Here is a 25,035-nt window from a genome sequence, read left to right as displayed (position 1 = left end):
TCCGGCGTTCCATCTCGGGACTGAACCTGAGACCGGGTGGGCGCTGCCTGGAGGGCTGCCTGATGGGTGCCTGTAATGTTCCAGACCTGTTCCCGATCCGAGACGTTCGCATGAGGCGCGCCAGCCAGGTTGATCGATGGAGAGTGAAGTGTTCCACGGCAGGGCAGTGAAGGCCCGGGTCTCAGCACTCAGCGTCGCCCACCCATCCATCGGCCGGGTTCAGTTTGCGACCGTGAAAGTCTCGGCGAGGAAAGTGGTCTGTGCACGGAGCGCCAGGGAGCACCTTATCGGTTCGCCGCTGGAGCCCCTCCATTCTCCATTCCCAATTTTTTTTTCTTCCCGCTGCAACACGCGGGCGACAGCGACACCAAACTTTGAGTGACTTCACCGTTGACGACATCCCTTTTCCCATCCGTTGCCTGTCCATACTCTTTTTACTCGCTTCATTTCCTTATTCCAGTATCGATCCCATCGAGTGGCCCGTCAATCCACCCAAGGTCCCTCTTGTCGTCATTAGCGCAATGCCATCATCGCCCAAGATGAAGTTCGTTCTGGTGTCAGGAGGTATGTAAACATAGACAATAAACAAATAATTACCTCATGTGAACACTGGTCTAACTTGTCTGCGTCCTTCAGGTGTTGTGAGTGGAGTTGGCAAGGGAATTATTGGTAGGCAGTCCCTCTCTTCTCAACCTATTAATGGGGAGCAACCACCACAATCATCCTCAATCTCACTCATACGCATCGAGTCACTCAAATTGGGTGCATGCCAAGTAAAAGAGAAAAATTCATGAGTTTGGCGTGTATCTGTGACATCACTTCAACATCCTCTCAAGGATGCATATGATGATGATGAACAGGCCCGTCTATCACATGTTATTTCGGGCTAAATCCACTAACACCAATCAATAGCCTCATCATGCGGTCTCCTTCTCAAGACCCTCGGCCTCAAGGTCACTGCCATCAAGATTGACCCCTACATCAACGTTGATGCCGGTACCATGAACCCCAAGGAGCACGGCGAGTGCTTCGTCCTTCATGACGGTGGCGAGACCGATCTGGATCTCGGCAACTACGAGCGTTACCTCGGTGTCGACCTTGCCCGCGACAACAACATCACCACCGGCAAGGTCTACCAGCAGGTCATCGAGAACGAGCGCAAGGGCAAGTACCTCGGCCGCACCGTCCAGGTTGTACCCCACGTTATCGACGCGATCATCGACACCATCAACCGTGTCTCCAGGGTACCTGTCGACAAGTCTGGCGAGGAGCCCGATGTCTGCATTATCGAGTTGGTATGTTGGTCCACTGTCCATTCATCAGTCATGGCGTCTGCTAACCCTCAATAGGGTGGTACTGTCGGTGATATTGAGAGCATGCCTTTCGTTGAGGCCCTCACCCAGCTTCGTCACAGAGCTGGCAAGAACAACTTCATCAACATCCACGTCTCTTACGTCCCTGTCGTCAACGGCGAGCAGAAGACGAAGCCTACCCAACACGCTGTCAAGAGCGTCAGGAGTGCTGGTCTCATTCCCGACTTGGTCAGTATCCTCATCAGTAGTCTGGTGATTCTTGCCTGCTAACTCCATTCCGCAGATTGCGTGCCGTTGTGAGAAGCCCCTTGAGCAGGGCACCATCAACAAGGTCGCTTCCAGCTGCCAGGTCGAGGTCAACCAGGTCCTTGCCGTCCGCGATATGCCCACCATCTACCAGGTGCCTCTTCTCCTTGAGGAGCAGGGTCTGCTCAGGGAACTTAAGGAGACCCTGAAGCTCGACGACGTCAAGCTCTCCCCCGCCCGTGTCAGCCAGGGCCAGGAGGTCTGGGCCAAGTGGCAGAAGATTGTTCCCCTCGGTTACGCCGAGACCGTCGACATCGTCTTGGTCGGCAAGTACGTTGAGCTTCACGATGCTTACCTTTCCGTCATCAAGGCTCTTGAGCACTCCGCCATGCGCTGTGGCCGCAAGCTCAACCTCATCTGGGTTGACTCTGAGCACCTCGAGGAGAAGACCCAGAAGGAGGATCCCACCAAGTACCACAAGGCTTGGCACGATGTTTGCGTCGCCAAGGGCATTCTCGTCCCCGGCGGCTTCGGTCACCGTGGTACCGAGGGTATGATCCGTGCTGCCCAGTGGGCTCGTGAGCAAAAGACCCCCTTCCTCGGTGTCTGCCTTGGTATGCAGGTTGCCGTCATCGAGGCTGCCCGCAACCTCTGCGAGCTCAAGGATGCCACCTCTGAGGAGTTCGATGCTAACGCTGAGCACCGCGTCATCATCTTCATGCCCGAGGGTTCCAAGGAGAAGCTTGGCGGTACCATGCGTCTCGGCACCCGTTCCACTCACTTCCAGCCCGGCTCTGAGTTCAGCAAGCTCCGTGCTCTCTACGGCGAGGCCACCACCATCGAGGAGCGTCACCGTCACCGTTACGAGGTCAACCCCGACTACATCGAGAAACTCGAGCAATCTGGCCTCATCTTCATCGGCAAGGACGACTCCGGCGAGCGCATGGAGGTTGTCGAGATCAAGGACCACCCTTACTACGTCGGTGTTCAGTACCACCCCGAGTACACCAGCCGTGTCCTCGACCCCTCTCGCCCCTTCCTCGGCTTCGTTGCCGCTGCCATCGGCTGCCTCGACCAGATCACCAAGGAGATCCTCCAGGATGCCGGCTTCGCCAACGGGAGTATCAACGGCGCTCACTTCTAGATTATCGACAAACGAAGGCAAGAGTACAACGATGACGATGCATAGGAGTTGCCCGCAGCGAAGGGCATGGATCCAATTCAAGAGGAGGACTACTGTGACAGCCACCGGTTTCGAGGCCAGTCACAATACCCGGGGTCAGCAGCACACCCTTCGGTTCGACGAAAACATCACCAACTTTGGTTACCGCTCAAGACTGTCCCCTCTGATGACGTGAACATCAGCATTTGGGCACAGCACCAGCAGCAGCAGCGCATTGCAAAAATCGGGGGAAAAACGAAAAGGTTTCAAGAAGGGCATGAATGACTGGTTTACGGAGAAAATTATTTGGGCGGTGGTTGCATTTCAAATCGCTTTGGGAACGCGGCGTTGTTTGCTTCATCTTTTTACAGTAACTGCTAGATAGTAGATGGTGTCTTTTTACTACCACACTACGCACTCATACCTTATATACCCCTTGTTAATAGTTACTTGGTGAGCATCAACTCCTCCATCTTTCAACCACTCTATAGGGAATCTCTCGCTAATTTTTTTCTAGGGCTTCATCGCTTTGCGAACTGCGAACGTTTCGCGGCTCTCCCTGGTTCAGGGGTCAAGGTGGAACCGTGGAGTTTTGTTAGTGGCGACACCTTCAGGTTTTGGGACGACACGCACTCCACTAGGGCCGTTGTCTGAACTGCCGTTGCCGGGAGAGTTTGTTCGCTTTTCTGGCTTCTTCTCTCCTGGATATGGTAAACATTTGTTTGCATGGAGTTTTATAGACTTGGGGTTACGTGGACAATTGCATAGAATGGGGTTCTGGCGTTTTCTGTTTCTAGACAAGACACATCCTCAACGAGATGCAATGATAGAGCGTGTTTATGACAACAGCTACTAGACAGGTATTAGTACCCGTCTGTTGTCGTGATGAATGGTTCGTGAGTGACAACTTACCATTGCTACCCCATTAACCAGAAAGCAAGTCAACCTTTCCAGTGTCTCGACCCCCCCCATCTTCCCTGACGACACGAACTGATACCAGAATCTTGGGAATAATTGTCAAAAGACAAGTGTCTGCAAGCCCCATTGAGTGACTTTGGGGAAGTATTGAACAAAGTCATTAATAGAACATCAACGAAACGTTTTAGATCATAAAGTTATCTCAATTGCTATTTTCACGATGTCTCAAATCTATTTTCTTTTGACTTTTACACCCTTTCCCATTTCCAGTTGTCTCATCTAATTCTACACTCCGAAAGTCCCCAAAGATCCCGCCAATTACGCCCCAAAAGCCTCCTCATACCCGGTCAAACAAAACCGATACCTCCCCCCGGCACCCTTCATCTTCTGCATCACCCCCTTTAGGTTTTCCTCATTAATCTTCACCTCCTCCACCCACGTCCTGACCCCCTTGTCCGCCGCAAGCTGCAACATCTCCAACGTCTCCCTGCGGCTCCCCAAATGACTACTCCCGAAAAAACACCCATTCTTCAAGAACGTCTGGTTCCGCACCCGAATCCCCTCCTCATCTTCGGGCAATCCCACACTGACCCACTTGCCATGGACATCCAACAAGCTCAAGTACGCATCCAGGTCGAACCCCTCAAAGCTATTGGCCGTGTTGATGATCAGATCAAACGTCATAATGTGCTCTTCGTTCCAGTTGGGGTCGGCAGTAGCGAGGAAGCCGTCGGCGCCCATTTTGCGGGCGTCGGCTTCTTTGGAGTGCGTGCGCGAGATCACGTAGACGGTGGCGCCGAGGGCTTTGGCGAACAAGAGACCCAGGTGGCCGATGCCGCCGAGGCCGACGATGCCGACTTTCTTGCCGGGGCCGCAGCCGTTGCGGACCAGAGGGGAGTAGGCGGTTAGACCGGCGCAGAGCATGGGAGCGGCGACGGTGGAGGGGAGGGCGTCGGGGATTGGGAAGACCCTATCATATCAAGGGGGGCACGAATGTGTCAGTTGGGGTTTTAAAAGGAGGGAGGGAACAGAAGGGGAGAAAAAAGAGAGAGAGAAAAAAAGAAAAACGAACCAGTGCTCGTGGGTGCGGACGTGAGAGGAGTAACCGCCCTGGCTGACGATGCCGGTATCAGGCCACACGGCGCCATAAGTGTCTAGTTGCTTGCGGCAGTATGTCTCATTGTCGTTCTTGCACTGACGGCAGTCGAGGCACGAGTAGGACTGGGCGCCCACGCCGACACGCTGGCCGGGCTTGATGAGAGTCACTTTGGGACCGACGCGGAGGGCGGTTCCGATGATTTCTATGGGTTTTCAATCAGTCAGTCAGTCAGTCTTGGAGTTCACTAGCTGGTTGACGGAGAGATAGGACAGTATGGCAGGCATCATATGTAGGGCAAGGACCGTACCATGTCCAACAGCAAGAGGGAACTTCTGCTCGCCCCACCCGCCGCTGATGGTGTGAACATCGCTACCGCAAACACCACAGCACTCAATCTTGATGTCGACGTCGTAGTCACCAAAGGGCTTGGGCTGGAACTCGTTCTTGTGGAACTCGGTCCAGGTCTCGGGGCCGTTGACCTGGAAGCCGGTGAACTTTTCGGGGACAGACATGTTGGAGATTGTGTGTACGTATGAAGCAAGAACGACAAGCAAGTGACGACGTATGAAGGAAACAAGCAAACACGACCGGGAAGACTACAGGATTGGGTATTCCCGAGTTATAAATACACTCACGGACATGCGGATAATCAGCACACGGCAACAAAGTTACCGAGCATGCCAGACTGTCCTCCCACTGCCTGCTTATAACAGTTCAGCTGGAGGGCATGCCCTTCGGAAATCTTTTGCCCATGAGGGGGGCAGATCGTCACTAGGAAAGCGTACCATACCGGACGTGACCTAAGCCCCCCGCGGCTTTCCCCATTTTCTGGGAGATATCGCGGGATTCCTACCCACTCTGGCGGATCCATCCTACTCCTGGAGAAAAAGCGACAAGCTGAATCATCTGATGTAAGGAGGAATATCGTAGATACCTTCATCATGGGGGGTGTCCCCCCGCTATGCCCCGCGATAGATACGGGTATAAGTCTCGTTTTCTGAGGAAAGGGTTCATTGGGGGTTGAGTGATAGCCCCACGGAGAGAGGAAGCTAAGGCCAAAGGGGCTCAGGGTGTAACTCTATTTATCCACGAATCAACTCGTCGCATTTTGCTTGCTGATCGATGGCTTTGGTGACCTCGATGACCATTGAAGTTGCAGAGGTGCACCTGTTCAACGGCAGAAGAGCTCTCCAAGCTCACGGAAGCTTGGTCAATGTTAGCTCATGGTAGATGTATGTCGATCCGCTTCTGTTGCTATCCAAAAAAAGTCTCTAAAGCGCTTGTTGGACTCGCTCAATCTGCTATCACGCCTTTTATCTAGCCGTAGTTCCTATTACCCCCCGCGAATCAAGCTGTCCTCTTCTTCTGCAACCTCTTCCCCGATTTATACAAGCCCACATCAGCCAAGAAGGCAATCCTCATCGATGCGCCAAGGTAGACAAATGGGATGTTGCCCCAGTCGATGGCATTCCACGTTGACGGACTCCAGTAGATGTTCATTCCCAACTCGCGAACCGTGTAGAGATGTCCGATGTCGCCAACCAACAGACAGAAGAGCACGGTCTTCCAGACGTGGATGTCCGAGGTTGACCGCAGCACGAGGGCTTCGTTTATGGCGAAGAAGAGATACAGGTTGGCGAGTTGGGAGAGCACGATGGACGTCCCCAGTGGAATCGTCTCAGGAGCCGAGGCAGCATGCGTGAGCTCGAGGTAGGCCTTTTTGTCGAAGTAGGCGTAATATGCGCCGAGCAAGGCGGATAGAGGTTCGATGAGGAGGAAGAAGAGGCGGTAGAGGAGCGGGAGGGAGAATGCGGATCCTTGAGGCTGGTTTGTTGCTGTTGCTCCAGCAGGAGCTTGTTTGTCTGAAGCCATTTCCAATGGAAGTACCTGTGAGCTCGTAGCGCCGTCAAGTTGTTGCTGGCCGCGTGTGTTGGGGCGCGTTGGAGGAGGAGGTTGCCCTGATGGTGACTGACTGACGGGACGAAACCTTGAACCTTGTCTGTGGTTTTGGTGCAATCACCCAATTCACCTCGCTCTGTCTTTAGCCCGAAGCGTGTGGATTGGAGCTTGGGCCATCCAATTGCTGTGGGGTCCTAGGAACACATAAGCATTCTGCCCATCTGGGAATTGACACCGCCTGCCTGTTTCATCAAGCCAGTGAAATGGAATGATGGCCCGGGCACTCCTTATCTGCTAATCACCCACCTCCAACCGATAAGGGGACAGAGGGTTTACGAGCCCTAAGTCTTGGCGTGTCTCCGCAACTTGGGACCCATCCAACTTTTCTTACCCGCAGTCCATCACGACGGCCGCCTTGAGACTCTTGCAATCGACGACGACCGACCGATCGACCCGATATCGACAATCGCCAAAATGTCTGCCCCTCAGCTCAACAAGATCGCGGCCAACAGCCCCTCTCGCCAGAACCCTTCTGAGCTTGAGACCGCCGTCGCTGGCGCCCTCTACGACCTTGAGTCCAACACTGCCGACCTCAAGGCTGCTCTCCGCCCTCTGCAGTTCGTCTCTGCCCGCGAGGTATGAAATCTCGACACCGCGAAAAAAAAGAAAACCGAAGACTCTCCGAGTTCCTGTTCCGGCGTCGGCGCACACCACGAGAGCGAGAAAGACACACCACGTTTTTCGCCTCGAGCCGAAAAGTCGCTTCTGGGAAATATGATATGAGCATATTGGAAAGGGGCGGGCAGCCAGGCACAAGTAGCAGCGGTGCCCAGAGGGTGCATGATGATTGAATCCTGATAAGAATGGACACAAAATCACCATGGGCACTTGCAGGCGTGTGTCTGTTGCTTGCTCGCGCCCAGAGACCATATACACATCAGAAATACCATACAGCGCGCCGCGGAATAGGACGGGAGCGGTCCAAGGATTGATATCCCCATGGTCATCCTGGAGCTCGCATGCTGACTTTTGGTCTGAAATAGATCGAGGTTGGCCACGGCAAGAAGGCTATTGTCATCTTTGTCCCCGTCCCTTCCCTGCAGGGCTTCCACCGCGTCCAGCAGCGGTAAGTTTCAATCTCTTGATGTCAAACATTGCAGTGATACTAACTTGCACCCCCTCAGTCTCACCCGTGAGCTCGAGAAGAAGTTCTCTGACCGCCACGTCCTGATCGTCGCTTCTCGCCGTATCCTCCCCCGCCCCAAGCGCTCCAGCCGCTCCCGCAACACCCTCAAGCAGAAGCGTCCCCGTTCGCGCACCCTCACTGCCGTCCACGACGCCATCCTCACCGACCTCGTCTACCCCGTCGAGATCGTTGGCAAGCGTCTCCGTGTCAAGGAGGACGGCTCCAAGACCCTCAAGGTTATCCTTGACGAGAAGGAGCGCGGCTCCGTCGACTACCGCCTCGACACCTACTCCGCTGTCTACCGCCGCCTCACTGGCAAGAACGTCCTCTTCGAGTTCCCCCTTGTCTCCGCTGAGTACTAAACGGTGCACGCAATGGGCGTTTGAGTGTCTGGGCTGGAGCACTCCAAGGGTGATTATTGGGTTAGGGCTCAGATGATATTCGGGTTCGGTTCTCTTGCAATGCATGCCTGGCAGTACAAAAGGAACGGCGTCTAGCTAGCTTGTCTCTGGAAAAAGGGCAGGCATGGGTTTCCCCCTACTACCTGTTATCCCTTGTGTTGTGCACCATCAATGCCAACATTCAAATACTACTGCGTTATGGATTGTGGGATACATCTTGTCCATATTAGCGATCATGTGCTCGTCGCGTGTGTCCCTCGCCTTTTGTGTTTGTCCTGCAATTTCTATGGTCATTACATGCTTTTGAACGCCGTCATACATATCATAACCTTGAACCGTGCCTTCAATCGTAAACATCATTACTTGACTCTCTTACCCCCTTAAAGGCAATAACTCATTTTATCATGACCGCTCACAGATCCCGTCTCACAACGTCCTTGCAACCCTCCCCAACCCCAGCACACACCAATAAGCCAACTCCCTCTTCTCCTTTCCACCATCCTTATTTCCCCCCTTTGTGCTACTCAACCCAGGCATGATCTCATCCTCTGGTGCCTCCGCCTCCCACTCGATCCTGACAAACATGGGTATCTCCAGCACATCTTCATCCTCCTTGATCGGTCCCCTTCCATCCCTCTTGGCCGTCTGCACCAGACTGGCGGGTATCACCTCAATCACAATACTCGTCCAGTTTCTTCCCCTCTCCCACACCTTGCCTACTTCCGGTCCCAACTCCTCCCCCGCCAGACTTGCGCCCCCCGCCGTGCCCGGCCGCAAAGTGCCTGCGCGTTTACGACCACCTGGGCCTGAACCTTCGGGCCCTGTGGAGCTGGAGAGGTTTTGAGCTTGAGAAGAGGAAGATGTGGCGTTGTTATCTTTGAGCGCTTCCTCCCAGACGTCCGTGTTGGAGTCTATTTCGAATTGAGGACAGAGAATGGTGACTTTGGCAGGGAATCTGCCGGGGGTGGTGGCTGGTGTGGCCAAGGTAACTCGCACCGATTCGAAAATGGGGTTCTTGAAGGTGAGCACGAACTGGGCCGGCTTCAGAGGTTCGATGGTATCCGGTGGTAGGTTCGGCATTGGTGGCGGGGTCAGGCCGGGGATGATCAGCTGCTTGATGGTGATGGTCGGAATGTAGTTACCCGCTATCAAACGAATGCGGAAGCGTGTCGTGGTCACTTTGCTCTCGGGCTTGCTGATGATGTGGCGGCACTGCGGGCAGCGCTTGGAACGCTTCGTGCGCAGGAGGTAGGGGATCGGACGCAGCGACGAGGTGAAGCGCGTGAGACCGTGGAGGGGCGAGGCGCCGAGGTAAGGGGCTTGGGACTGGAGTTGGGTGGTGGAGGCTGTGGAGGAGTAGGCATCGAGGCCGGTGGTGGATTCAAAGTCTTGGAGGGCGGTGATGGCGCTGGATTCATCGAGCGAGGCTAGTTGCAGACCTTCGGAGGGAGCAAGCGCTTCGCGCATGGTGCCCGGTCGCGACTTGGATTTCTTGTCGTGCAACGAGGAGGAGCCGGTGTACAGCGACATGATGCGGGAGAGAGAGGCGGGCGCGTCGAAGCCTAGGTTGCCCAGGGCGGCGGAGGGATCGCCGCCTACTTTGCCGGTACCATTGGCGTCGGAGAGCTGGTTCTGGTAAAAGGACTTGAGGTTGGCGAACTGGGTTTCCATGTCTAAGAGGGTGTCTAGGTCTTCTTCTCCCTGGCCGGTGCTGCTGCCACCACCGCCGCCTTGGGAGGCCTGTTCCTTCCGTCGCTCCTTGCGCTCCTTCGCTGTCAACCTCGTCTCGCCGCCGTTTCGTAGCTTGGCCAGTTGCATGTGGATGCTGTTCGGCTTGTCGAACTTGATGCCTATTTCGGTAGAGCTCCAGTTGCAGTAGGAGCATGACAAGACGTAGGAGCCCGAGTGGGAAGAAGAGGCATGATCTGGACTAAGCAGCTGGTTTGGGTCTGGTGGTGTCTCGACGTGGTTCACAGCGAGGGGCCCGATGCATATTGGGCACTGGAAGCAGCTTCGGGTACATCTGAGGGGAGAAGTTCCATGTTAGTCAAGTGTGAGGAAGAAGGTAGACGACGTGGCATCACTGACCTGCTCCCCTCGCTCCTAATGTTGCTACTCGGCACCTCAAACAGACAGTTGGGACAGTAGTAGCAAACGATCTCCTCGGCTACACATCGTGGACAGCGGATCTGGTGGCAGTCCTCGCAGAAGGAGAGATACTCTAGCGGATAGAGGCTGTAGTTGGACCGGGCAGCACGAGGGTCAAAGGTATGGTCGTCGTCATCCTGAGCGGCGCGAGACAGGCCTTGGGCGGTGACGTCGGGAGTCCTCTTGGTGTAGGGGTTGAGCTCTGAGCAGGGACACCGGATATAGGTGTAGGGGTTGAAGGGCGCCATGGGAGTGTCGTAGAGGTCCTCTGGTGTTATTGGTAGCGGTAGCTGGTCATTGGCGGGATCGGATTCGGAGGGCAGTGGTGGTGATCGCAGCCCGGGGAACCACAAGCCACTGCCGGTAGTGGTGTCTCTGATTCGGCTTTGGGTGAGGCCTGGGTGGAAAGCGGGGAGTCTGTTGTTTCCAAACATGCATGCAGAGTCTCTTGGGTTCGGCTGGGGAGGGGGGCCTGAGTTGTTCGTGTGCTCCAGTCCAGTCCAGTCCGGATGCTTCAATCGATGTCCATCGTCGAAGAAGGAGTGGGACGGCAGCGCGGGTAAGGTGGGGGAGGGGGGAGCGGGAGGGAGGGAGGGATGTCCGATGGTGTGGCGGGAGAGATGGAGGCCGGAGGGGACTTGGAGCTTCTCTTGACGCGCCTGACGCGTTTGGACTTGGAGTACCCTTGCTCCTGGAGATAACGCCCGAAAGTTGAGGTCCAGTGGGCAGCTTTAGGGCACACGGCAGAAGGCAGCAGTTCCTCCATTGCGGGGGAGAATATGCGATTACACATGTATCCCTAACCCCCACCGTAACGAGAGAATGTCCATGCCCCTTGACCTCCCAACTGCTGTCCTCTTTCTTTCTTTCACATTCCACTTCCCGGGCCTCTTTTTCACTTTCGAGTTTATCAATCTCCTTCCTCATCACAAAACAGTGACACTTTGCAGAAGCACCTTGAGACCACGACTAGACACCTTCAACTTCAGTTATCAATGATCCATGCGCTTCTTCTGGCCGTACCATTCACCTGTCCAATTGTATGCTGTAACTCTTTCAAACGCTGACCTCCTTCTCTGCTGCCCGCGCTGTCCACCTTGAACAAGGAGCCGCCTCTATTGCCAAAAATGGCTTTCTGCTGCTCTCCAACTTCCTGTCTCCCCGTCCTGTCGGCGTCGTCTATCATCCGGTATCCGAGACACGACCCAGACGGCGGGATGCCACTCCAAGAGATTGATAAGCTGGACTAAAACTCGCCCAAAGACCAAGACAAAAGAGGCACCGGTGGCAGGATCCACGACATCCCATCATCTGCATCATGGCTTGTGGCGTCTATAGTGACTGGCGTGATACGGCACCAAAAGAAGGCGATCAGCTTTGCAATAGCCAATACTCCTCCGTCATCCAACTCGACCATTCCGTGGACCTCCCCACGCCGACTCCCGACCTGGTCTTGATTGGCACCACATTGCTTTCATTGACGCAGCCCTGTCATCTTCCTCACTACTGTGTACATGCCACTATCAGCCCCTCCCTATCACCCAATCCTCAGCTCTGGGTCCTGAGTCTGGATGCGGCTCCAGAAAGGCCGAGTGGCCATGGCACGGGCCAGAGACAGGTAGTTCTGGGTGTTGGCCAGCCGCATGCGCACCCAAGAGGAGAGCTGAATATGCAAAGGGCAGGGTATCTGGTTCGTCTGGACGGGGAAGAGTGCATACGTCGACTGCCTCTTCGAGCCGTTGCACAACCGGGAGACGCTTCATCTCTTTCCTCCTTTGCCAGCAGTCCGTCATGCTAATCACAAAGGTGATCGGCCATTGAGCCCAAGTTCGCCACACAAGCCGTACGTAAAGCCTATTGACGTCGAGCCAAGGCCTCGGGTTAGGCTGTTGTGCATCCCGTCTGAGTCCATCAACCAAGGTCGAGGCTGTGGAACACAACATGCACTTTGTATTTCGGCAGACGTGCATTGTCTCTAGTCTTGACGGCTGGGGTTACCTGGGTCTCCCCGCGATGACTTAAGCAGGCGGACTCCCTGGCCTCCCGCGACAACTCTTCACCAGTGTAAGAGGGAAAAGGCAAACGTGCATGTCAGCCAGATCTTCGACTCCGGTCTTCACACCAGCTCGAAACGATACGCGCGGGTCTACCATGGCACAATGCGGCATACCAAGATCCTGGTCGGACGGAGGACGATTTCACCAGGCTCGCTCCCAGCCGCAAAATGGGAAGAGCATTAGGTTTGGCAGTCTCAACGACAGACGACGAGCAAGAGCTCCGGATCTTAAGCGGTGGGACGGTGCCTCTAGGACTTCCCAACCGTGGGACTGCTTATGGAAAAGAGTATGCCTGAGCGGAGAATGTCAAGTCAACGAGAGATAACAAGGCTAATCTATAACCAGGACCCGGAGCTATGGCATCGCAAGGGCAATTGCTTAGTATATCTATATGGCCGTGGCCAGTCGAGTAGGAGCCCTTCGTTCAAAGTGCCCTTCAACACCTTGCTTGCAACTCAATGTCAACCCCTGATCGCAAGATGTATCAGACGAGATATCCCAGAATCAGTAGACATCAAAGCCAGCCAAATCGAGCTCTACATTCCTGCTCCACCTACGGCAACCGAAGCAGAGGTCATTCGTCATTACCTGGATATTCGCAATTTCTTCGCCTGGATTCTTCGGAGATCGATGGTGGGGGAACATCTTGGAGCAACCCTCATTCGTCTTTTACACACAATGACTGAGCTCCGATGTCTCGGGGTCAACAATGCGGACGACCTGTTGAGCTACGCCGACGAAGAAGGTTATCTGGAAATGTGTAATCAACCAGCACATGCCTTAGGCATGCTTCAATTTGCGGAGTACTGTCAAGATCGCAGGCTCTACATTGAGGCATTCGCCCACTGTACCGGAATGTTTGAAGAGCTATACGTTGTCCCCGAATATCAGGCAAGCGTTCCTCACAACTACTTCAGCGTCGTCTAGTCTTGAGCTAACTAGTTAGCTAGGTTATCACTTCTGCAACTCGAAGGCTTCTTCGTCAGGCAAAAGTCGAAATGGATGAGAAACTTGGACAGGCCACGTTGATGTTGCAAAACTTTCTGGATGAGGATTTATCCCAGGCTCATCTAGGTCTGACGGTCGGCGGACGGTCTCATCTTGAGCGTTTCCGAACCTTCCTCCACGCTTTCTTCGCTACCAAGATCGGATACTACCCGCCAACATCAATTGACCAGCGGTACTTGATATTCCCTCCCGCAATATATCGAACGATGCGAGATGACATCGAAGCTTTGTACGAACTCTTGGTAGACAACACATATACCCCGTCAGAAAGCATACCGGCCTCTGCTCAAGGGGGACTGTGTACGCTCCAGTGTGTCCATGGCTTTGACGTACGGAATAGGTACTCTCCGCTTCCTCACCCCCTGCCTTTACTGCCGGAATTACCTACCACCAGCGCGTCTCGAAGAACCTCCTGGCTGCATAAATCCGACAAATTGAAGCCAGACCAACGGGTAGTTGCACATGCAGCACTGGCGAAAGCATCCAACAGAAGCAAAGCCACCGTCTGCAGGAATCCACTTGTCATTGCTTACCAAAGATACGAAGAAGACTGCGTGTTCTCGCCTCTTAAGATCGATAGACAAGAGAAGATCTCGCAAGTTGACGCGCGGAAGGTTCGATGGATTCTCGTTTATGCAATCTATCAAGTACTACGAGCCTGCACGCAGGCCCCTTTGGAATGCCAGAACGTCGGAAATACATACTACAACATGGCCGTCAGTACCGAAAATTTACCGCCTTGGGATGCGGACGACTACGAGTCAAGCTTCAGCATTCGAATCTCAAAGGGAACAAGACAAAATGGCCATGCATCTTTCAAGTCGCTGCCAAACTTCTCACTTCCCACACCACTCATTCTGTCATCATTTCCGGCGGTGTTTACCTACGGCGAAGACAGGAAGATCAGACCGGATATTGACCACGTCGCATTGATACATGCTAGGACGTCTAGTAGGATCGCAACCGACCCCAGGTCGACGTCCCCGCCCGTTGTTCCAACCCGAGTTCACAGTCTCACCAAAAGTATCAGTCATTCTCTCAACGCGATCACTGGGAACCGACCAGCAGAGAAAGAGTCCACTTCACCCAGCCGCAGCAGGCGTGCTTCATACCACGAGATCGTAATCCAAGGATATGGGAATGGTACCAACGATGTCCACCCTGGCCATAGCGAGCCAACAACAGACAACCAACCGCCTCAATCCTTTGCCGACGTCACGAAGGCATCCGATACCCAAATCCCAGAACAGGGTATTAGGACGCAAGGTATTACGCTCCGCTCACCATCGACCGCATCTACGTCATCCAATAACACCACCGGATCTAGTACGACAAGCAGGGAGACGGCTGTTTCTGCGTCTTCGACAACGCCGAGCTTCTGCAGCCCACCAACATCACCAAAAGCCCTGGTAACCGGAGAAGAACTGATGCGCGGTGTGACACTAGGAAGCAACGATTTGGCACCTCCGCTCCCTCGCAGAAGCAGTCGACGGAGACCGAGTGAGTGCCAACCCGATCCTCTGAGAATCCGGAAAACTCAGTCAGCAACCTCTCTCGACATTGCTGGAAGGGATGACAATAAGGCCAATTGCACCATGTCTATGCAGGAGACGAGCAACGATCCCTGGGCACAGTATGCGGATGTGGGCGGGCTGAGGGACTTGGAGGTGAAAGTTCCAGTGTGATCCCTCACGGGTAAGGCTCGTTTCACCGCCTGTGGTCAAAGTTTCCTCTGCACACTGTGGCAACTCATCTGCTTTGTGTTTATTGCGGAATTTTCATTTCAAGCCCTATCCTATCTTGTCATGCTCTGTTCACATTCTACCGGATTTACGGAGTTCATCTTGATACCCAGCATTTGATTTTGGTTTCGTTTGTTGTAGGGTTCTTATTCTAGCAATCAATGTCGAATATTACACGTGCGAAAATAAAAGTTTCCCTTTTCAATATTGGTCTGCTCGTGAACAATTTGTGAAAATCCCCCATGTCAGCCCACAAGGTCTAGCTGTTCTGGCTCCTAAGTGAAGTTCTGAGAATTCTCAGTCCGCCGGAATTGCTCCTGGGTTTGCCGTGTCTCCCTAGTTCCTACCTCTACACATGCGGACAAAACCTTGTCCACCCTGGAACCTCGTAAATACCCGCTGGTTCACTTCGGAAGGGCGAAAGCGCAACGCCCAGAATTGCTAAGCGGCTCAAGACATACAAAGCTATGCATATGGGGGGAGTAGCCATGATGTCATCCTTTACAGTCATCCTTTGGTTTGTGAAGTAGTTGCACCGTGAAGACAAGGCCACTGACAGCCATCGTGACTGCACGGATTTTTCAAGTCCATCGTTCTTTTCTGGTAGGAAACGGGTGTTTCCAATGCACAGATAAATGATCAAGAAGACAATGAAGACAAAGGGCCATTGTCCACATTCGGTCATTTTTTCTGTTTCTGTTGGTAACCTTTAATGTCGAACGACTCTCCCAACCCTCCATGTCGCGTCATTGTGATTTTCCTTCTGGTACCCTCGTCGAGCAATCCTGACGCTCCTGACAAAACTTGAATTTCTTCCAAGTGTTCGGATGATGGTGACTTTTCGGTTGCTGGCACCTCTTTCGTCTCTAGTTCCCTCGTCCACCGCCTTCTCTTAGGCTTTCTTGGTTTTGTTGTCGTATACGTCCCCCAAAAGGGCGCCCGTCGAGAACAACACTAGGATATAAAGAGGGACGATTTAACTTTTTCTGAATCCTTTGATGTTCTTTTTGTACGTACTCTACAAGGTTATTATCAGTGAATCACAGCTCGATCTTCTGTGGCTTGTTGGGTGAGGCTTGGTGATTCTTCTAGAGAACTATTGAGAAGCTTGGATGTCCTGTGCCTTCTCGCGCGCGGAGCTGTAATTGTTGTTGTTGTTGTTGTTGTTGTTGTTGTTGTTGTTGTTGTTGTTGTTGTTGTTGTTGTTGTTGTTGTTGTTGTTGTTGTTGTTGTTGTTGTTGTTGTTGTTGTTGTTGTTGTCGTCGTCGTCGTCCTATATCGCTTTAGACAGAGGAGAGTCGCTCTTATTAAAGGCCTAATATGAGAGCCCCCAAAACTGTCCTGCTCTACCTACGTTCGAAGAGCTAAACAAACCGGTTAAACAAAACCAGTATTGAATTGTAGGAATGCCTATTGAAAAGAATATAGTATTGATGTTGATAACCGCGGAACGATCAACTCATCGAGCGATGTTCGAAGCAAGGAAGGAAGAAAGCAGGAGGCAAAGCCTGGACTTGAAGCTGCCGGGGGAAGGAGACAACAAACAGAAGGCGAGTAGTTGATGACTACCCTACTCTGCCTTTCTTCCCTGTCATCCAAATCCCAGAACTCAACCCTGGAAACCGCAAAGCCTCGATTGCCTCAATTTTGAACATCCCGCTGTTTGTATCCCGCCGCATGTTTTTTTTTTCTAATTCGAAGTCACTTTCAGATCTCGTTTTGAGTCCATCGCTACGCACAAATTAACTTGTTTAGGCTCACAAGTTGAAAATGGTTTCGTGATTTCATAGTGGTGGGATGGAGCAGATGCAAGTTTACTACTATAATTACAAGATCAAAAGGAAGTCGGTCTTCTTGAAAAGGTGGAGAGTATGGAGGTAGTATACACAAGGCCATGGTATGCGATGGTATGAAATATATGACCAGGTACGTGTGAGGTCTGCTTTTATTGTTGGTCATGTGCTTGACGAGGTTGTCCAACAGATGTTGAAAGAAGGGAGTTGGATGGAAGGCTAACATGGGGAGTAGGAACTTGAGCCTGTTCGAACAATATTGCCTATCTCTCATCAAAAGCAATCACCACCGAACAAGTTCATTTACTTTGGTTTTCCTCGCGCTACTTGGATGATCAACCTCTGAAATAATTACATGATCGACAAAGTCCACGCTTAAATTGTCGAGTCTGTTTCCATGACCACGATTACGATACCACGAAGAAAAAGCTATCCCCAACCGAAACGAAGGAAAGACATCAACCCCACTCCTTCATACGCCGCGCCTTGTTTCTGACTAGAAAGTACCAGCACTCAACGCGCCATATGTCCATACCATGAGCAAGTGAGTGTGCTCGGGGGAGTGAAGCAGTCATCACCCACGCCGAAGCCAAGGGAAGGGACGCTCGTTGGAAGTCCATGCCCCGTACATTCCAATCGCTCGGCTTCCCTTCCACCGGCACTCCTTCCATGTATCTTGAGGCTGCCCTGGTGTTCATTTTTCCTCCTCCGTTACCACCTGACCAGTTGCTACTGCAGATTCGAGCCTGGTTTTTGTCGTCGCCCTTCCACCTCCGTCAAGATTGCATATCCTCCCAGTTACCCACTTCCATCTTCCTCATTCTCCAACGCGATTTTCCGTTGTCGTTTTCATCAGGTCAAGTGATCATAGCTCTATGAACCCATCATTTCGAGGATCGCCATCCCCTCATGTTTCGAGCACCTCTCGCTGTGTCTCTTTCAACGCATCAGATATGCGGCCAATACTGTGTCCACGACGGAGTTTCATACATCCTCTCGGGTGCCTTTCGGAAAGACGCGAGTGCTATACCCAGCATCATGGTGCGGACTACGGCATATAGCGTAAGAATGATGAACTCAATAGTACCCTATGCCATTTTTGGCGAACCAACTGTTTCTAGCTTTTCTAATGACAAGCAGAGGAACAGGCATAAACTCAATACTATGAGCGCAACTGAACTGCCTCGCCAAATCCATGCCTCTGCAACGGATGGGAAACCGTAGTTCCACGCAGCTATGTGAATGCCAGAAAACAAGACCGAGAAGACTGCTAAGACGACCGCTATCACCTTGTCTGATGTCCCTCGGAATTCGGCGGGTTGTGTTACAAATGAAGCCCGACGCTCTTTCGTCTTTTGGGTAACAAGGGGGTGTTCGCTGCTTGACAATGCTCTGCTCGGCCTATCCATGCTAAGGTTCTCGGGTACAGGCAACTGAGGTGCAGACGAGGCTCCATGTTCTGTTGTCGCGGGCTCGGAAACAAGTAATGATGCTTCAATTGTTGCTTCTCCCTCGGCTTTCTCTCTTTCAACTGCCATTGATGGACCGTTTGCTGACCTCGAAATATCCGGCTTAACAACAAAAGGCAAACGGATGTCCTGAGGGCAGTGGAACCAACACAGGAATTCAATGACGCCACAAAAGGCATTTGCCACAGTGATATCCTCATATAGAGACACAGGGTACCCTCGGGCCAAGCGGGCAATGATGCTGGTGATGAACCATAATGTCTGAATGATGGAGAGTGATTTGTATGTCCAGTCACGCTTTGACTTATCGGCTATTTCTTCGTCTGTTGGCAAATCCGAGAAAGACAATTTGCCGCTGCTCACAAGCTCGACAAGCGTCTTTGGTCTTATGCACTCCATCTCTTCTGAGCTGTGCGGCCTCTGATATACGCTTTCCATGACAAAAATAAAGGCTTGTGTCAAGCTGAAGTTGGCTAATTCTGCCCCTCCCACTCGTCGTATCGTTTTCCGAAGTTGCAGGGCATTATGGAGATTATCCAAACTAAAACATGCTGCCACCTCAGGGAAGATGAATGCATCGAATAATCTGTCGATGAACGATGTTTGAGTTCCGGCCGTGAAAGGTCTGTTTGGATCATAGGCTTTGCCGTGATATGAGCTCCAGGATGAAAGCAGGATGGTGCTGAGACAGGTCCAGATGATCCCCTTTGTCCCTCGTCCAGCAGGTTCAGGTTGGAACCCGGTGAAGGCTGGGGTGTCTCTCGCGTAGTAGGGTGTCGGTGCCATTGGGCCTTGACGTCTCGGAGTCAAATAAGGGGGGACTGCGACTGTTCCTTGTGTGTAGGGTTTGGTGATGTGGAAATGGGCGGCAAGGTTGGCTGGGCTTTGTGGAATCAGGCGTTCGACACAGAACAGAAGAAAAAGATCAAGGGTTGCAATGAGTAAACTGGGAGAAAGAATAAGAGAAGCAAAGTAAAGAGCAAAGGATAGCAAGATCATCACTTTGAGGCCTCACCTGCTTGGGCACCAATTCAAGTTCAGCAGCTGGGTCCTGAAAGTCATCATCAGCCAATCGCGGCGCCCTCGCCGAGGCAGCTGAAAATCGTATTAGATTCACTTCCTCACTCGCTAATTGATTGTTACATATGTAACGTATCAACGAGCTTTGCCCAACTTAAGAAGCATTATTAGGAAAAACGAAGGGAGAAAAATGCTAGAGAGAAGCACATCATGTGGCTCATCATCACTCGTCAGAGTGCAGTCCATCACTGCTCAACTTGAGCCTCGGTAACCTCAACTATTGATTGGATTGGCCCTCTTGATAGACAGGTTGCTAACTGCCGTAGACCTCCCCGACTTCAACGGCCAGGTCCTGCGACTCAATCGAGCGCTCAGTCAGAAACACTCTCGTCAACTTAGTGAGTAATCAATCAATTGTCCCATACGAGTTCCACCAATTTGGGAGCCATCTTGAGTCTTCAGACTTTCCCTTGGATAATAAACTCATAATCAAATGAAATACTGTCACCCTCTTCCATATAGCTAGTGGGGTAAGGTGAGACTGTGTTTCTTTGACTATCACTGTACCCCCACGGCTCATCGCCATCGGCGAAGTTAAGGTGACTATCACGAACCCACTGGCGGGACCGGAAGGTTGCTGTCACCGCCCACATGAATGATCACAGGTCGTGGCCGCAGAAAGGTCACTCGACCTTGATAGGACGATCTGCCGTAGTCGAGGGACCAGCCAAGCCATCAATGATCTCCGAACCCAAAGTATAGATCATGACAGATGGGAAGACGAGCCAGGCGCCGCTATTTCACGGGAAAATCAGCAAGAGTTCATCAACACAGGGTGTGCGAATAACCTACTTGGGAATAATCCACAACAAGATTAGATCGAATATCGAGTTATGACCAATGTTGTCAAACCCAGAGTAATACTCATTAAGCCCTGTATATCACTCGCTGTCAACTTCTTCTTCTTCTTCACACAATTTACACCTTCACATATCCACAAAACTCCAGGAAGAAATATGAAAAAAAAAAGACTCACAATAAAGCACCGTCTTACTCAACGTCATCACCGCCGCCGAAAATCCCACCAACAACACCGTCGCCCCCCGTCTCCCCTCCCCCTTTCCATTTCCACCCCCCAACACCCCCCAGGCATAAACCAAGTACATCGCCGTCTCCAGCGCATTCATCATCCCCTGCGCGGCCGTGAACCCGTTCCGCTCGTTCCACGCCTTCCACCCGTACACGTAATCCACGCGTCCGTACAGCTCGTAGGGTGCCCAGAGGGGGTAGTGCAGAGCGCCTCCCGGCATGGTGTGTGGACGAAGCAGGACGTAGAGGGTGTCCCAGATTACGAGGGGGAGGGAGACGAGAAGCCAGAGGAGGGTGAGGCGGGAGGGGGTGGTGGTGAATGTAGAGTTTGAGGTGGTGGTGGGTTTTCGTGTCATTTTGAGAAGTTCCGCGAGATGTTTTTGGTTGGGGGAATGATGGTGGTGATGATTGAAGCAGGATGTGAAAAAGTTGTGAGACGGTTGAGGGGTGAAATTCGGGGTATATACAGGCTGACGATTGAGAGTGAACGGGTGGTGGTGTTTCAGGAACAACCCCTCTTTCGTATGGTTCGGTACTTGCGCTTGGAACTTGGGGATGGAAAGAAAGACGAAGGTTGAGTGCATCCATGCTACAACGGTCCAGCTTAACTAGAAAAGATGAATCTTTAACAGATTGCTGTGGCTTGTGCATAAGCCAACGTTATTCTGGTATCGGACTGCAGATTGCTCGTTCGCGGGTCTTCCTACGCTGCCGGGAAACCGAGCGGCGGCGGCGGCGGCACGCTATGACATGGCGGGAAGGCACGCCAATTGGCCATTGGCTACGGCGGGTAACTGTTGGGATGTTGATTGGGTTTCAGCAACAATGAGCCCTAACAGGAAACACCTCTGGTCTGTAGTAAACTGAGACCAAAGATCTTGGGATCAAACGCTTCAGAGCAAATGTAACAGCCATGAGTACTAATGGTAAGTTTATAAGAACATCAAGAAGAAAAAATTGTAAATTGGCTCTCTATGAGTCAACTAATCTTCTGTGTCACTGGGGCGCTGGGTATAAGTGATAGCAGGCTGTGTGCCCGCTAACGACCCGCTAACAAATAACAAAGGAGCAAAATCAACACATCGCGTCTGAAAGAACAACAACATTGTTGCGTCTGACATATATATAACACCGCTCGAGCTTACTTGCTTGAAGCAACCTCAAGAGTTCCATCGCGCTATCAGACAAAACAACATAACCTGGAAGAGGACCTATGAGCAAGGAGTGGAACAACTGACGATCTTGTGTCATTCCATCTCGCGTCCTTTCCAGAGGTAGGAACCGCGGAGGGTGAGGCATGCCCTTATACCTCGTCTCGTCACACGAGGTTGCCTCGTGGGTTATTGTCTCCCGATGCTGATCTCTCAACTCTTCCGGGGTGGTACAGGCCGACGTACGATTCCTGGTCGAGAGACACCTTTCCAGCCTGCACAATGGCTTCCATACCAGGAGGAAGTGCTTGGTCCCCGGACTGCGTCTCCATGAAGAAGTTTATCAACAATTGTGATCTCCTATTCTGCCTAGGCGATGTGGTAAGGTCATCCTTATCTGTTCTGTTCATTGTCTCTCGTTTCTCTTTGCCTGGCTTATGTATTTATTTCCCTCCCTCCGCTCCCACCTATTCCTCTTCTCCGTTTCCGTCCCTTCCCTTTCTCTCGATGATCCTCTTGTTCAATCTGCCGTGTCGATGGTTATTTCTTTTGATGGTCGTCTAACTCCCCTTCAATCAGATTGGAGACCGCTACCTCCTACAGAATCTTCGTCTTACCAGCTGGGCCTTCGCCGCCGCCTTTGAGCGTGCTCTCTTCCGCGTCTACATCCTTAGCAGTTCACAGCGTTTAAAGGATTTGATGGCCCCACGACAACAGCTTTCGCCTTTTCTGAGACATGTCCGTCATCTCTATGCACGCAGCCTTATCGGTGATTTTTTAAAAAAACTGGTCGGTGTGGTTGGGACCAAATGATGAATATTTCACTGAGAATGTCTTAGATGGGCTGGTGAGTTGTTCGTAAGTTCCGCCATGAAAATGACTGCCAAAGATGACGTGAGGATGCAACCATTTGTGGTAGATGAGGCTGACAATTTTTTTCAAAAATGTGCAGGATGGATCCATACCCCAATCTCCTCAGATCCCTATCTCAGTACGCACCCCGTCTCACCGTCCTCGATCTGTATTGCAACGCTGGATTAGGGATCGATCTTATACCTTCTGAGCTCCGTAGATTTCGTGGGCTCAAGGAGCTTAGTCTTCGTAACCTTCCGGATTATTGGGACGAATACACCGAAGCCATCACCACGGTTCTGATCAACTCCCCCAACATGGAGACGTTGCGCTTGATGGCCACTGAATGGGGCCCAGATCCAGAATCAGACCCATGCTATCAATCGCCAGGCCATTGCCTCTTTGGGATACTGCCTCTTATCTGCGAGAGATTTGCGAAGGAAAGCAAAGGAGGCGGGGGGTCTCTGGACGGCCACGAACGGGCAAATATACCACGTCTCAAGCTCCGAGAAGTGACCGTTGATCATCACTCGATGAATCGGTTTATCCTCGATATACCCGATCCGGATCTCCCTGAAGACTCGTTGAGATACACTGGCAATCGCCAGAAACCTCTCTATTTGGAGAAACTCACCGATCTTCAATATCTCGAACGGTTGCATGTCGAGATGATGCCAGAGTGGACCAAAGCTCAGCGCCTTGATATCGTTCGCCTACCGAATCTCACTCCGGCCATTGCCCCGCGACTGCGATCACTGACCATATCACCAGCCTGTACTCGAGAGTCCCGCAGGTGGCACGACTGGGTTATCGGAAACAACTTTCTTGAATACGTTTGTCAAGTCTCGCTAGGTAGACTCGAACATTTTATCCCAAACTCGCGGGCCGAGAACCTCATTTTCGACTGGAACGACCGCGTCAATTCCCATGACAGCCTGTACACACTGCTTTATCTCCTAAAGCAGCCGGACCCCGCGAATTCCCTCCGACGACTTGAACTCAATACGCCGGGCGATTGGACGAAGCTGATCCCCTCCCTCAAAGACACCTTGTCGCATCTTCGGAAGCTCAAATATTTCCATTTTCACCTGGCGGAGTACTATCCTCCACTCTGCCTCTCGTTGGAGGTTCTAGAGCGCGAAAAGTATTTCGAAAAGATGATGGCTCTTGCAGAAGACTGCTTCGAGGTGCAACCGAGCCTTAACTTTGTAGAAGTCAACCAATTTCTGTACCAGGTCGTTCGATGGGGTCCCGGCGCCCGTGACTTTCACATGGTCGAGATCTTGGATCGGGAACGGGAGTGGGTTGCACCGGAAGACACCCCGTGGCAAGGGCCAGAGAAGGAAGCCGTGCCTTTCAGAATGATGTTGTGAATGACACCTGGGATAATGATGATCTTACGTCCATGAAGGAGCAATTCGAGTTTAATTGGAACTTGCTGTCTGCTCAGAACTCGGAAAGGGGTTCAGTTTATCCGACGACGAGGTAGGAACACGAGCAAGTCAGCTTATAGAAGCGGTGAAACCAAGGACACGTCGAATCATAATTCCAAAGACTTGACAGTTTACAAAATGGATGAACGTGTGGCATCCGGTACGCACGAAACTATCGATGTGTCGCTGCCAGAACCGACGCATAAACGTGGTGATGCAAGAATAAGGGGCAAGGCTTGGCAGAGTAGCAGCCCGAGCACGTCACTGACAACTCTCGCTGGGTGCCAAACCCGGACAATTTGTGTGAACAGTAGTGTAACTATGTCCGGTACCAGAGGCAAGCCGAGAATCACGGAAGGGGCGCACCTGTGGCTGATCGGGAAGACCCACGGGTGGCGATGTGATAGAGGGCGTTCGGCGGTGTGAGGCCGAAGGTGATACTGGCTGGTCTGGAAGCATACCTCTACGAAAATGTACAGGAGCCAGCGTTGTTGCCCCATTATTATAGCTCATGCGGCTGAGCGATCAGACAGACACCATGCACGTCCGTCTGCCCTCGATTTCCACTGCGAAGGACTGGAAGGGAACGGAAACTGTACGAACCGGGTGTATGTATGTAGATATCTGTTGGTCTGTAAGGTTGAACGGGTTGGCTTACTTGCTATTGAAATGGGAATCGCACTTGCAACCATTCAAAGGCCCAACATGATTATTGTCAATGCATAGCACCAACAGTTGTTAACTTACGTCTGGCCTTTTTGTGTCTGGTTACCCAAAAATATGATTCCTCTTGTTCCACAGCAGCTCTGATTGTATTGGGGAAGATGTAGCGGCCCCGTCTGCTGTACACCAAGCTCGTTGTACATGGAAATCGCTGTATGACTGATCCTCGCTGGAAAACATGTGAATCTTGGAAAAAAGAAGTGAATGAAAGCGACGGACAAGGGCATTCCACTAGACTTTGCCGCGGAGACAGGATGCTTCATTGTTGCTGCGGGTGCCGATGGGTCGAATGGGAAGATATGAGGGAGGTACACTAGAGATATAAC

The 25,035-nt window shown here is 52.1% G+C and overlaps 10 protein-coding genes across 10 annotated transcripts; 4 read left to right on the top strand and 6 right to left on the bottom strand.

The window, feature by feature from the left end:
* The first annotated feature begins 307 nt into the window (after window positions 1–307).
* On the top strand, window positions 308–3,565 carry NCU00261 (CTP synthase). Its single transcript, XM_952639.2, has 6 exons — window positions 308–564; window positions 637–669; window positions 913–1,295; window positions 1,350–1,541; window positions 1,597–3,174; window positions 3,239–3,565. The coding sequence occupies exons 1-5, from the start codon at window positions 522–524 to the stop codon at window positions 2,701–2,703; spliced, it is 1,758 nt and encodes a 585-aa protein (XP_957732.2). The 5' UTR covers window positions 308–521; the 3' UTR covers window positions 2,704–3,174; window positions 3,239–3,565.
* Window positions 3,566–3,847: 282 nt separating this feature from the next.
* Window positions 3,848–5,681, bottom strand: NCU00260 (oxidoreductase). Its single transcript, XM_952638.2, has 3 exons — window positions 5,046–5,681; window positions 4,712–4,940; window positions 3,848–4,609 (listed from the first exon to the last, which is right to left on the bottom strand). The coding sequence occupies exons 1-3, from the start codon at window positions 5,248–5,250 to the stop codon at window positions 3,958–3,960; spliced, it is 1,086 nt and encodes a 361-aa protein (XP_957731.1). The 5' UTR covers window positions 5,251–5,681; the 3' UTR covers window positions 3,848–3,957.
* Window positions 5,682–5,820: 139 nt separating this feature from the next.
* NCU00259 (hypothetical protein) lies at window positions 5,821–6,610 on the bottom strand (the record flags this gene model as incomplete). The annotated part of the gene is made up of 2 exons (XM_952637.2): window positions 5,821–5,905; window positions 6,129–6,610. 2 exons carry the CDS (start codon window positions 6,608–6,610, stop codon window positions 5,821–5,823), a joined length of 567 nt encoding a protein of 188 aa, XP_957730.2.
* Window positions 6,611–6,972: 362 nt separating this feature from the next.
* crp-15 (cytoplasmic ribosomal protein-15) lies at window positions 6,973–9,505 on the top strand. Its single transcript, XM_952636.3, has 3 exons — window positions 6,973–7,273; window positions 7,681–7,763; window positions 7,822–9,505. The coding sequence occupies exons 1-3, from the start codon at window positions 7,112–7,114 to the stop codon at window positions 8,183–8,185; spliced, it is 609 nt and encodes a 202-aa protein (XP_957729.1). The 5' UTR covers window positions 6,973–7,111; the 3' UTR covers window positions 8,186–9,505.
* ro-2 (ropy-2) lies at window positions 8,415–10,957 on the bottom strand. Its single transcript, XM_952635.3, has 2 exons — window positions 10,313–10,957; window positions 8,415–10,247 (listed from the first exon to the last, which is right to left on the bottom strand). The coding sequence occupies exons 1-2, from the start codon at window positions 10,804–10,806 to the stop codon at window positions 8,651–8,653; spliced, it is 2,091 nt and encodes a 696-aa protein (XP_957728.2). The 5' UTR covers window positions 10,807–10,957; the 3' UTR covers window positions 8,415–8,650.
* A 301-nt stretch (window positions 10,958–11,258) lies between these two features.
* On the top strand, window positions 11,259–15,381 carry NCU15831 (hypothetical protein). The gene is made up of 3 exons (XM_011395707.1): window positions 11,259–12,715; window positions 12,775–13,320; window positions 13,380–15,381. Exons 1-3 carry the CDS (start codon window positions 12,461–12,463, stop codon window positions 15,120–15,122), a joined length of 2,544 nt encoding a protein of 847 aa, XP_011394009.1. The 5' UTR covers window positions 11,259–12,460; the 3' UTR covers window positions 15,123–15,381.
* Window positions 15,382–16,267: 886 nt separating this feature from the next.
* On the bottom strand, window positions 16,268–16,858 carry NCU00254 (hypothetical protein; the record flags this gene model as incomplete). The annotated part of the gene is made up of 3 exons (XM_952632.1): window positions 16,268–16,460; window positions 16,554–16,589; window positions 16,749–16,858. The coding sequence occupies 3 exons, from the start codon at window positions 16,856–16,858 to the stop codon at window positions 16,268–16,270; spliced, it is 339 nt and encodes a 112-aa protein (XP_957725.1).
* Window positions 16,859–18,060: 1,202 nt separating this feature from the next.
* Window positions 18,061–19,227, bottom strand: NCU15830 (hypothetical protein; the record flags this gene model as incomplete). Its single annotated transcript, XM_011395706.1, has 1 exon — window positions 18,061–19,227. One exon carries the CDS (start codon window positions 19,225–19,227, stop codon window positions 18,061–18,063), a length of 1,167 nt encoding a protein of 388 aa, XP_011394008.1.
* Window positions 19,228–19,515: 288 nt separating this feature from the next.
* On the bottom strand, window positions 19,516–21,129 carry NCU00253 (hypothetical protein). The gene is made up of 3 exons (XM_952631.2): window positions 20,498–21,129; window positions 20,314–20,395; window positions 19,516–20,256 (listed from the first exon to the last, which is right to left on the bottom strand). Exons 1-3 carry the CDS (start codon window positions 20,904–20,906, stop codon window positions 20,145–20,147), a joined length of 603 nt encoding a protein of 200 aa, XP_957724.2. The 5' UTR covers window positions 20,907–21,129; the 3' UTR covers window positions 19,516–20,144.
* A 568-nt stretch (window positions 21,130–21,697) lies between these two features.
* Window positions 21,698–24,181, top strand: NCU00252 (hypothetical protein). The gene is made up of 4 exons (XM_952630.2): window positions 21,698–21,840; window positions 21,938–22,082; window positions 22,281–22,548; window positions 22,654–24,181. Exons 3-4 carry the CDS (start codon window positions 22,541–22,543, stop codon window positions 23,924–23,926), a joined length of 1,281 nt encoding a protein of 426 aa, XP_957723.2. The 5' UTR covers window positions 21,698–21,840; window positions 21,938–22,082; window positions 22,281–22,540; the 3' UTR covers window positions 23,927–24,181.
* The last annotated feature ends 854 nt before the right edge of the window (window positions 24,182–25,035 follow it).

This window comes from Neurospora crassa, linkage group III (genome assembly GCF_000182925.2).
Source record: "Neurospora crassa OR74A linkage group III, whole genome shotgun sequence".
NCBI classification, from domain to species: Eukaryota; Fungi; Ascomycota; class Sordariomycetes; order Sordariales; family Sordariaceae; genus Neurospora; species Neurospora crassa.
The sequence above is the reverse complement of the archived record's forward strand: the minus strand, read 5'-3'. Positions and strand labels throughout refer to the sequence as shown.

Coding starts and splice junctions, on each gene's coding strand:
- NCU00261 (XM_952639.2), top strand. CDS start 522: ATGCCATCATCGCCCAAGATGAAGTTCGTTCTGGTGTCAGGAG. Junction 670..912: donor AGTTGGCAAGGGAATTATTG/GTAGGCAGTCCC, acceptor ACCAATCAATAG/CCTCATCATGCGGTCTCCTT. Junction 1,296..1,349: donor ATGTCTGCATTATCGAGTTG/GTATGTTGGTCC, acceptor AACCCTCAATAG/GGTGGTACTGTCGGTGATAT.
- NCU00260 (XM_952638.2), bottom strand. CDS start 5,250: ATGTCTGTCCCCGAAAAGTTCACCGGCTTCCAGGTCAACGGCCCCGAG. Junction 4,941..5,045: donor CCCTCTTGCTGTTGGACATG/GTACGGTCCTTG, acceptor GAAAACCCATAG/AAATCATCGGAACCGCCCTC. Junction 4,610..4,711: donor GTCCGCACCCACGAGCACTG/GTTCGTTTTTCT, acceptor TTGATATGATAG/GGTCTTCCCAATCCCCGACG.
- crp-15 (XM_952636.3), top strand. CDS start 7,112: ATGTCTGCCCCTCAGCTCAACAAGATCGCGGCCAACAGCCCCTCTCGC. Junction 7,274..7,680: donor AGTTCGTCTCTGCCCGCGAG/GTATGAAATCTC, acceptor GGTCTGAAATAG/ATCGAGGTTGGCCACGGCAA. Junction 7,764..7,821: donor TTCCACCGCGTCCAGCAGCG/GTAAGTTTCAAT, acceptor GCACCCCCTCAG/TCTCACCCGTGAGCTCGAGA.
- ro-2 (XM_952635.3), bottom strand. CDS start 10,806: ATGTTTGGAAACAACAGACTCCCCGCTTTCCACCCAGGCCTCACCCAA. Junction 10,248..10,312: donor ATTAGGAGCGAGGGGAGCAG/GTCAGTGATGCC, acceptor TTCTCCCCTCAG/ATGTACCCGAAGCTGCTTCC.
- NCU15831 (XM_011395707.1), top strand. CDS start 12,461: ATGTCAGCCAGATCTTCGACTCCGGTCTTCACACCAGCTCGAAACGAT. Junction 12,716..12,774: donor GGGACTGCTTATGGAAAAGA/GTATGCCTGAGC, acceptor ATCTATAACCAG/GACCCGGAGCTATGGCATCG. Junction 13,321..13,379: donor ACGTTGTCCCCGAATATCAG/GCAAGCGTTCCT, acceptor CTAGTTAGCTAG/GTTATCACTTCTGCAACTCG.
- NCU00253 (XM_952631.2), bottom strand. CDS start 20,906: ATGACACGAAAACCCACCACCACCTCAAACTCTACATTCACCACCACC. Junction 20,396..20,497: donor GAGTAAGACGGTGCTTTATT/GTGAGTCTTTTT, acceptor AGTGATATACAG/GGCTTAATGAGTATTACTCT. Junction 20,257..20,313: donor TTGTTGTGGATTATTCCCAA/GTAGGTTATTCG, acceptor CCCGTGAAATAG/CGGCGCCTGGCTCGTCTTCC.